Raw genomic sequence first — 11,500 nt, 5'->3', positions numbered from 1 at the left:
GTCCCACCAAAGAAACCAAAGTTCCTCTAACCCATTAAAACCCAAATTTTCTCCAAAACCCATTAAAAACCAAATTTCTTTTTCAAAACCCATAAAAACCAAAGTTTTCCAAAACCCACAAAAACCAAATGTTTCTCATCAAAAACCAAATGTTTTTCATTCCCATCAAAACCAAATTTTTCCCACCAAAACCAAATTTTTAAAAACCCATTAAAACCAAATAGTGAGCTTTGTAACATAGTTACTTAGCTTGTGAGCTTAATCATGTCAGGATTTTGGTCTGCAATTGGGGATTCGAACAAATCCCTTAGAGAACTTGCTTACGGGCTTATGAGCCTTTCACAGACCATGATGTCAATAGTTATAGGGATTGTTATGGACATTTTCATAGTCCTGAGCCTCAATATTTTAACCATAATAACTATGCACACATGTATCGACCACCTAGGCAATTTGAAATCCATGCTTGTACTTATTGTGGTAGCTTAGATCACCCTGTTGAGAATTGTCATATTTTGCATGATTTTAGGTAGTCTAGAGAAAATCCAAGGTATGAAATGCCCATAGATTTTAATGTTGGTAGTCATTGGGACCATAATCAACCTTTTGAAGGTTGCGAACAGTATTTTACAGATCCCAATGACCATCCACACATGTATCACTCACCACAGTGGGAAAATGAACAATTTCATACTCTCCTGAGTCCTTGTATGCAATCTGTAATGGAAAATATCAAACTCATCGAACAAAATAATGCTAGATTAGAATTGCAAAACTTGAATGATCAGCCATATAACATCTCTGAAATTCCCTTATCTAGTGAACCTCATGAACAACCATGTGTTAAAGGTCCATATGAAAATAGGTTACCCACTAATGAAGACTCTTCTTCCATTGAAAAACTTAATATGATATTAAGGAGTAACCTAATTCATTTGCAAAATGTAGAAAAAGAGGGATTTCACCATGAGATGTTTGTTATCCCTAATGAAATTAATTTTGAAAATAGTGTTTATAATCCTACTCATGCTAGTAATATTGAACATGAACCTAATCTAGAGGTAAATGAGTGGACTGGAGACACTATAGTTTCGAATAGGGAATGGCATTCTTGTTTTGATGATGATTATGAGTATGATGTTATGATAAAAGAACATGTTCGTGCTGAAAATATTGTGGAACCGTTAGGTTCAAATACATTAGTCTTCTCAGCCTCGACCTTCATGAATGATGTTTCTTCTAGTATTCCATATACATGTGATGTTGATACCGATTTGGGACATGTGCAATTATTCAGTGAAAAAGAGCATGACGCACATTTTGTGTGTGACTTAGGAAATGTTGAATCTTCTGTTGACACTAATGATCTTATGCATGAAAATATAGTTGATGTTTCGGATTCTCTACCTGGGTCACGTTGTGATATTTCTACTGATTTGCCGATACATGAGCATAAATCTTTGGATGGTGTTGATGACTCTGAATTTGGACTTTCTGATTTGTTTGATGACTGTGAGCATGTTGTGACACGAGTAGATGATTTAGGAGATATTGATGTGATTAATAATGATGTGCCTATCTTCCTGCATAAGTCACAATCTGATGGCCTTCCACCTAACCTAGATTTGGTTTAATATTGTAAACCTAATTTTTATGAGAATTCCCAATCTAGGTTTGGAACTGTGTGCTTCCCAAGTCCTCTTGGACTATTTTGCATCTAAGTATAATACGTTTGAGGAGCCACAGTTGGAATTAGCATGTTTGCCCGTCCCTAACAAAGTTCACTTTGAGTTAGACCTTGTACATAATGAACCTCCAAAACTGCGAGATTTTGCATCCAAAATTATATCTGTTGAAAAATCCAGGTTTGGGAGTAGCTCATTTTGTTTCACAGCCTCACTTGCATTTCTTTCCTGTTATATTTGTGTGAAGTTGTTGAAACCACTACACTTCGTCTTTTGTGTTGATCCTAAACTCTTTAGATTGTTGGTGTATGGGGAATTTTCTTGTATATAATCCAGTAGATAATGTGTTAGTTGAATCTTTTGTTTCTTTTGTATATATTGTGCTAATCCAATGTGATCTCAGCTGAAAAATGTTGGATTCTATCCGTGAATAATGGAGTTCGGTTCTGTCTTTCGTCAAATCGGGTATTCTCTTTCCTTTTTCTCTACTCAGCATGGTCCTCTTGATATGTTGTAGTATAATTTTGTTCATCTTTTGAAACATTGAGGACAATGTTTAGTTTAGGTTTGGGGGTATAGAGTAGATACCACGATAACATGCTATAATCAAAAACAGAACTCTTTCTTTTTGGAAAAAATTAAAAAAATTAAAAAAAAAAAACAAATTAAAAAAAATTAAAAATGGAGCTCATTTACCTTGAAATGTTGATTCCTGTGCATATATGTTAACGTAGGGTTCTTAGTCTAGACGATAAGGCACCCCTGATTCTAGCACAATTCACATGTTGATAAGAAACTTGCACACGCACGATCTACCAATACATGTATGGCCTCGTACTTCAAGGTGTTTGATCGGAAGTTAGATTGCCAATCACTTTAGAATACTGGATGAGACTTGACTAGCTTGTTCTTTGGTTGGCTGGGATAGAAGTTGGAGGATACGTTAAGAAAAGCAACCATTGAATTTGACCGGGTACATCGAAAAGGGCTACCTCTTACTAAGAGTCATGTAATTATATTTTTCTTTCTTTTTGTTCATACATAAAAAATGTTACTATGTTGTAAAGTTTCATTTCAAAAAAAAAAAAAAAATCAGAAAAATCAGAAAATTTCAGAAAAATACAAAAATATCAAGTAAATATCAAGTTTCCATGTTTTGTCATGTTAAAGACAATGTTTCTCTCTTACCTCAAAAATAAAAGAGAGTAGTCTATGTAAATAAGAGTCATCTTTTGTTGTAAATAGTCTTGTAATAAGCAAGGAGGGTGCAGCCATCGATGTATAACGCAGGTAAACTGAAATATCACCAACTCATTGGGTGAACATTCAAAATTCTCGTAAATCCGGACAGCTAGCTTGGCTTTGAATTCGGTTCTTAGCCTAAAAAATGTCTCTTGGTGATTGGTAGTCATAACTTCAGGTCATTCTTTAAACATGTGTAGATACACTTTACACTCTTATCACATGTCTTTAGTCGTTACCAGTGCTAGGATTGTGCCTTTGACAGCTAGATTAACATATTCCTTTTGCTGTGAGCTTAAACTGTCGTGCACATATCACATTTCATGGAATCTGAGCTTATATTTTGTCTTAGAACTTTGTAGGTACGTTCTAAGCAAACCTTCACGAGACTTCAACTCGTCCACTAGGGACACTTAGTGGTTTAACAGGCTTAATGCATACGCTAAATGCATTCGAGAAACCAGCGACAGTGGTATAGGTAGGATTTCCTTAGTTTTGTTTTACTTGAGGACAAGTAAAATTCAGGTTTGGGGGTATTTGATGAGTGCTAAATAGTGCATATTTCTATATCTTTTTATTGGCATTTAACTCATATTTTGTGCGCTAACTCTCCATTTTATCCCATATTCTGTGTTTTCTTTGTTTTCAAGAATAAATAATTTAATTAATTAATTTTGTATTTTTAGGTTCTAAATAAAGCTTGGATGGAATTGTGGAGCGAAAAGAGCAGAAAATTGGTGGAAAGCCGATAAGGACTCCCGCAAGAAAGTAGCGAAGAATTATGTTTGCAAGAGCCGGATCAACTAGAAGTGGGCTTGAAGAGGAAGAATTGTTCTTAAAGAAGATATGGGCTTGGCATACCCAAGGCCCAAAACCCTTACCCAAATCCATTTCTAATATCCATACCCATTTCCATGAGAGCCGTCAGATTGGATCCATCACATCATCCCACGGTCGCCTCATCATCGTGCATCAAACTCTGAAGCTCATGTCAAACATCATAGTACCTAACTCCAATCTAAACCGTCAGTTTTGATGTATCACACATCCAACGGTCGCTCCACGCCTGTTTCCCTCGTGCCGTTCGATTCAATCCAGATGTAATCATCCAATGGCATCGTCTCGCTGTGCATCAAACTCGCTATCCCGCCTAACACTACAGCCCCAAACCTACTTCACCTAATCAAACCAAACACTCCCTCACTCCAATTACATCGACTACATCTTCTCCCTCACCGTCTGCAGAGAAAACTCTGCCATCACCACCACCACTATCATCCTCTGCCGCAACAACTCCACCTGCCACAACCACCCTGCAACCCTAAGACCGAAACCCATCATCACCACCATCCTTCTCTACTAACTATCAATCAATTTTATCAACTTCACACGCCATCACACATCTCTTCAGTGGCGTGTGAAATTGATTGGAAGACATCGATGTAGGGAATGAAGATCTCGAGCATAGCATGGAGAGGAGCAGGAATAGGAGAAGCAGGTAGAATGGGTAAGTAATTGACCCATCCTTTCCCAAATGATAACCCTAATTCTACTGTTGCTGTTGAATTTGGGGGAAATTGTATGAACCCTAATTTTTGGGGGTATAAATAGAGGGTGTGGGTGTTGTAGATAGGATATGCCTGGGTTAGCCAGAGCACCACCAATGAGGCCTGGACTAGCCAGTGCCCTCAACTGTTAGTGTTTTGTGTAAATCCAATTTTAAGTTCATGTTCAGTTTCAATTTAATCTCATGTTTAGTTTAATTCCATGTTTATCTGTATCTTCATGTTAAGTATGTTCTAAACACTCATGCTAAGTCTTAGATGAAACCTTATTACACTTTTAGGTGGTGAAGTCTTAGTTAATACTCTTGTAGGTTTAACTTAATTAGGGAAGTTAGTTAACTTAGTGATCAAAGGCACCTGTGATTGAGTGTGCTGTAAGAAGACACTCAATGCTAGGGGTGAATTAGAGAACTTAGGGGATTAACCTTCCACCAAGTGATGAATTTAGTAAGCAACATTACCTGTGATTGAGTGTGCCTTAACCAGACACTCAATGCTAGGGGTGATTTAGCTAACTAACTCATTAAACACCCACAAATGCATACCCTGGACTAAGGAAGGCATGAACCTCCCCCTTTTTCCATTAGGGACAATAATATGAACTAGAATTGCTACTATCTAGCTAGGTATAAGATGGATTCAAGACCTTAGTGTTTTACTTCTTTGTCACTGTTTTACTTAGAGAACTCACTGCTCATTGCTCACTGTTATTCACTGCCTTTGCTTCTTTGGCTCACTGCCACTGTCACTTACTGTAACTGTTTAGCTTAGAGAATTAGTTTAGGAAATCTTCAATCACACACCGTAGTCCCTGTGGATTCGACCCGTTCTTGCACAAACTACAACCGACACCGTGCACTTGCGGTATAACAATGTAGGCTTTCTTTTTCTCTTATTTTCTACATCTTTAAAAGCCTACCACCTAGTACAGTTTGAAAACCATACTGTATTAAGCCGCTACAGACTCTAGCCTACTATCAATTAACTTTGGACTGTACTGTAGTTGAACCCTAATCAATCTCACACTGATTCAAGGTACAGTTGCGCTCCTTACGTCTCTGATCCCAGCAGGATACTACACACTTGAGTCCCTTAGCTGATCTCACCCACAACTAAGAGTTGCTACGACCCAAGGTCGAAGACTTGATAGACAAATGTGTGTCACACAGAAAAGTCTATAGGATTGAATAAATCTGTCTCCCACAGAAATACCCAACAGTTTTTGTTTCGTCTTTCAATAAATCAAGGTGAACATGAACCGAGTTTGGTTTAGTTTTCAAACTCAGCAGAAATTCACGGACGTGAACTTCCGCCAGTATGCGTACGGGTACGCGTACTTTAGGTAACCGGATGAGTTTGGTTTGGTTTTCAAACTCAGCATAAATTCATGGACGTGAACTTCCGCCAGTATGCGTATGGGTACGCATACTTACCCAGTCTCCTTCAACCATTTTATATACACACAAGTGTGCATACTTTTGGTTCCCAGTTTTGGACTTATACACTAATGTGCGAATACACTATGCTTATATCCAAAGATGGTTACAAGATTATAAACTCTTTATTTGAATCATTGAAACATTCTTAGAGGATGACAATAGCCGTTTTCACACACTATTAGCATCAAAGCAATTTTCAAGATATTGAAATAATCATTATCGAAACATTCCAAGCCTACATCAAATGATTGTATCACACAAACCATGTAAGATATTACTCGATAATTTTCTCATGATATAAGACGAACTTGGTCGAAGCAAAAGCTTACTAACACATATTTCGAGAAATATATAAGCGAGATATACTCAACTCGAAATCTCAAATGTTTATATAGAAAACTATATCGTAACACGACTTATGTCTCAATATAGGAGATAGAGCAGAAATAGACTTTCCAAGTGATATATGAGTTCAAGTCTCCACATACCTTTTGTCGAAGAAGTTCCACAAGCTCCCCTTAGTAGTTATTCGTCTTCAAATGATGGAACACCGTGAAAACTAAGCTCAACTACACTATTTATGTCCTAGTACGAGATATCTACAAATAGGCTAGAAATCAAGACTTATAGTTTTGATCATTAACATTGAAAAACATGCTTGAGATAGCAACGCATGCGAGTTCGACCGAACAGTGCTCTAACACCTTCCAAAATAAAACATTACTACCCTTGTTCAATTGAAACTTAGTATTATGTATAATTTGATCCTTGGACTTTAAGATTCCTGCCCATAAGCTATGACTCACTGATTTAGAAGTAGAATTGGGAAAAAATGAATTAGGATTACCTTCAAACTTTTGATAGACTATTTTCCTCCATAAAGAGTTCTTCTCGGAGCCATATCTCCATATCAACTTGCAATGCAGGGGATGAAACCCAACTTCTCTTCTTTGTTTTATCGGAGGAACCCTAGATAAAATTCTTCATAATCCTTTCGATATCTTTCATAACAGAGATCGACATTTGGAACATGGAAAGATAGTAAACTGACAGACTTGCCAAAACATTGTTAACTAACAATAATCTTTGTCCTTTTGAAAGATATCTCATTTTCCAAGTTGAAAATTTCTGATGGATTTATTGAATAATTATATCCCAAATAGGCTTACATTTGTACTTACTGACCAAAGGTATACCTGAATACAGTAAACCTAACTGAGCATGGTTACAACCAAAAGCTTGAGCACACATAAAACCATTGTGATTTAAGCCAATACCCACAATTGCACTCTTAAAACAAGAAGAATATATTTTGAATTAGTTACATGCTCCAAAGAGTCGTCTAGGAAAACCAGTAGGTTGTCATCAAATTGGAATGACAATGCCATCCGGTGCAACCCGGAAACCAGATATAAGGCCATTTGTCGCAGCTTTTTTTTAGCATCAAAGAGAGGACTTCAGTCACTAGAATAAAAATAAATGGGGAGATAGGATCCCCTTGTCTAATTCCTTAAGGGAGAATCTCGCAAAAGAAATACACCACTTAACCCAACTCCTCCACACATGACCGAAACCACAACACTCTAGAACCTTGTCAATACAACCTCAATTTATGCTATCAGAAGCTTTTTCGAAGTCCACTTTACACAATATACCAGCTTTATCTTCTCTCGTTCTTGAATCTATAAGTTCATAAACTATTAGGATGTCATCATTAATTTGTCTTTCATGGACAAATGCACCTTGATATTCGGAAATAATAGAACGCAGAACCATCTTTAATTTATCGGTCAACAACTTTGAAACTATTTTATAAACTCCTCCAATCAAGCTTATTGGCCTGAAATTATGTAGATTCACTGCACCACTACATTTTGGAATCAGTTTAAGGTTAGTACAATTTATTCTCCAATCCTGAGAAAAAGCAGTCTCAAATTCCTTGATCACTTTCATAATATGAGGGTTGACAGAGTTGGACCCAAAGCCATACGTGAGAGCCGCACATGTGTTTCTATAGGTCGGCTTAGGGTTTACAGTGATATAAAAGTAGTGTTCAATTCCATTTTCATTTTCATTTTCATTTCCAATTTGGAATTTCACATTGTTGTCGGCTAAGCGGCAGTCTTAATGTTAGATCCATTTCTGTAAAATTGTGGTTGATTTTAGTGTTCTCGGATGATTTTAGTCTCATTGATCTTCATTCAATCTATCTGATTGATTTTATTATTGATCACAAATCAGTTAATTTATATATTATTTATGGAGGAGCAGAAGAAGAAGGGAATCCTAACCCGGTCTAAGAGGAAGCTGGAGATGGATGATGTTCCAATTGCGTATATGGAGGAGCAGAAGAAGAAGAAGAATGAAAACCTAACTCTGGGGAAGAGGAAGATTGAGATGGATGGCGGTCCAATTGCTTCTAACAAGAGATGGAAATTGACTGCTCATAGAACAGCAACAGCTGAATCTCCTCATCAGAAACTTCCTCATGAGGTAATAGTTGATAATATATTGATAAGGCTACCAGTTAAGAATCTTTCAAAAGAATGTGCTCTGGTCTGCAAGTTGTGGTATAAATCAATAATACATCCTCACTTTATATCCTTATACACCTTATTTCAATCTCGCCGCAACAACAATAGATATCCAAATCTCACATTGGATATTCTTAATTCACGATTTTTTAGAATTAGACATCTACAGCAATGCACTTTAAGGTTAGATATAGATGTTGACAATGATAATGATGTATATTATTTTCGTAAGATGACTGATATCTGCATTTGTAAACAAGAACTAGTAGGTCATTGTAATGGATTACATTGCTATAGAGCATGTCTTGTCCATGGACGATGTTTCTTTCATATAACAAATCCTAGTTGCAGACCGGAAGACTTTATGGCCGCAATGTATCCAGTGCCTGATAAAGCTATCATTTTTTGTTGTGGTTTCGGGTTTGATTCTTTAGCTAATGAATACAAAATTGTCCTTGTTTACTCCAATACATCAACTACTTTAACTGATATTCATGACAAATTCAAGTGCATGGTTTTCACACTGGGAAGCATATCATGGAGAGAGTCGTCTACTCCTACTACCCTCCCTGTTATTGCAGTTAGTGCTGGAATTATACAGGAAAAGATGAAGAAGAAGGTGATTTTGTCAAGGATGAGTTTTTCTAGATCAGCTATATATGTTGGTGGAGCTCTTTACTGGAGGGTACTTACTAGAGATCAAGGGTTTGGTGATAACAAAGAAGAGGATCAGGAGACGGAAATGCTGCTATGTTTTGACATTCACAATGAACAGTTTCAACTCATTTCTCTTCCTCTTGAATGTAGCTTAAAGATCAAGACGGGGACAACGACAATAACTACTGAGCAGGAGCAACAGTTAATTGATCATCGTCTTTTGGAATTTGAAGGATCTCCCTGTATAGCACGTCTACAGACTGGTGAGCAAAGGAATAATGGCAACTGTTGTTGTAAGGTTCATTTGTATGTATTGAAGGACAGAGTCAATTCAGAATGGAGCGCAGAGATTTTTGATGTTTGTGATAATACTAGTATGATTCAAGATATGTCTAATCCTCCTCCATGCATCATAGCAACAGCTACTTCTTCTACGACTGCGACCACCACCACCGTCACAACTACTATTACAGTTGCAGCTGCAGCTGCCACTACAACTGCTACTACAACTACTAGTACTACTACTCATGCTCCTCAGCCAATAACACAGATAATGTGTGCATCTGATAGAGTTATCTTGTACTGGTTTGATAACGTATGTGTTCAGTTGTACGATTTGAGGAGAAAACGTCTCAAGATGGTGAAGTATTCGCCTGTCGATCCCACAAAAGATGTTGAGTTGTTTAGCTGCAAGGTAAGGCGCCGTGTCTTCCCTTATGATGATGTTGTTGATGTTGATAAACTTATTTATTGTAGACGGGATCATATCGGCTATAAGCTCCATAGTTATGTAGAGAACTCTCTCCCTCTTAAGATCTTCATACCAAAAGAATGTACTATCTTGCGGGATTACATGAACTGGTTGCTTGAAAACAAGGATATAGAGGATGGACTAGGTTATGTATATACGGATGGAAAAAATAGAACGCCAGAATTTCATTGTTTTTGCAAGAGATTATCCAAGGAAGGGTCTCGATAAAAACTCATCTTCATTCATCTCCAATGAAAGACAGAATGTTTCTCTTTCTTTCTTCAGGGTCAGCCACTGGAGGAAGAAATGAAATTTTCTTCTTGTTGACGATGCCTTAATACTCTGAACAGGTAAGCTTCTATTCTCTGCGGTATAAAAAGGGTGGTTAAAGATTTGCAAGGCCTCGTGTAGTAGTAGAGGGGTAAGGTCCGTGGGTGGTATACCCGTGGCTGAGTCGGAAAGTGAGCCTGCATCAGGGATCAAAAAGATTATCAAGCCATTATAGTTTATCATGAATCCGTTGTTAAGAAAGAAGATTTGATATTTCCTTGGCAAACAAAGTTGCTCGCCTGGTGGTTCTCTACCTCCCGTTCTTCATGTATTATGACCTCTTTATCTTCTTTGCTGATAGAGGTCTAGTTTCTTAGTTTTCTTTGTTGCTTCTTATTCAGCTGTTTGTGTTGTGTGCGGAAACTTTTTGCTTTGCACCTTAACTTGGTTATGTGATAAGTCAGATTCTATTGTTGAGGCCCGTGTGTTTTGCCTTGATAATTTATAATGGTTCACAAGGGGCTTATTTTTCTTGTAATTGAGACGTGATATATTTCGACAATTCCTACGGACAGCAGGATTTCTCTTCCTAGTTTCATTAGGAAGGGAAAGAGTCAAAATAAGAAAGAGTTTTTACTGGTACTTAACAACAAGGAAAAAAAAACAAAGAGATTACATTCAATTAGAAACACTGATGATCAAAAACATTAGATCTTGCCCTCTCTAGTTTATACTACTACTATTCTTCGATCCTTCAAAATGATTCCAGATTACTTACTACCTTTGCATATATGTTCAAAAACTGAAAATCTAAACTTCCCTTCTACTGCTGAAACTCAATTTCTTCTAAATCAAAATTCAATCCGTCGAATCCTTACTCTCAACTTTTTCCTTCTAAGGTAATAGAGTGGCTGCCATTTTATGAAAGTTAGTTCCAGGAGCTTCCGCCAGCTCCTTCGCCCAAGCTTCATCCTCCACCTGTGATGAGTGCCAAATATTGTATATATTTATCCCTTTTTGTTGGCAGTTTAACTCATCTTTTATGCATTAATTCTACATTTTATCCCATATTCTGTATTTTCATTGTTTTCAAGAATAAATATTTTTATTAATTAATTTTGCATTTTTAGGTAATAAATAAAGTTCGGATGAATTGCGGAGCAAAAAGAGCAGAAAAGTAGTGAAAAGCCGGGAGGAATTACGCAAGGAAGCCGCGAAGAATGTTGCGCACAAGACCAAAAAGCTAGGAATGGGCTCAAGAAGGAAGAATTGTTCTTAAAGAAGATATGGGCTTGGCATACCCAAGGTCCAAAACCCTTACCCAAACCCATTTTCTATATCCATACCCGCCTCCATT

At 37.2% G+C, this 11,500-nt stretch overlaps 1 protein-coding gene across 1 annotated transcript; it reads left to right on the top strand.

Annotated features, from left to right (window-relative positions):
- The first annotated feature begins 8,023 nt into the window (after positions 1 to 8,023).
- On the top strand, positions 8,024 to 10,624 carry LOC113320496. The gene is made up of 2 exons (XM_026568403.1): positions 8,024 to 8,424; positions 8,974 to 10,624. The coding sequence occupies exons 1-2, from the start codon at positions 8,191 to 8,193 to the stop codon at positions 10,099 to 10,101; spliced, it is 1,362 nt and encodes a 453-aa protein (XP_026424188.1). The 5' UTR covers positions 8,024 to 8,190; the 3' UTR covers positions 10,102 to 10,624.
- Positions 10,625 to 11,500: the final 876 nt, after the last annotated feature.

The sequence above is a fragment of the Papaver somniferum genome, chromosome 11 (genome assembly GCF_003573695.1).
Source record: "Papaver somniferum cultivar HN1 chromosome 11, ASM357369v1, whole genome shotgun sequence".
Classification (NCBI taxonomy): Eukaryota; Viridiplantae; Streptophyta; class Magnoliopsida; order Ranunculales; family Papaveraceae; genus Papaver; species Papaver somniferum.
The sequence above is the reverse complement of the archived record's forward strand: the minus strand, read 5'-3'. Positions and strand labels throughout refer to the sequence as shown.

Excerpts from the sequence above, each read along its gene's own strand:
- LOC113320496 (XM_026568403.1), top strand. The coding sequence starts at position 8,191 with ATGGAGGAGCAGAAGAAGAAGGGAATCCTAACCCGGTCTAAGAGGAAG. Across the intron at positions 8,425-8,973 it reads ATCAGAAACTTCCTCATGAG|TGCATGGTTTTCACACTGGG; the intron begins GTAATAGTTGAT and ends GACAAATTCAAG.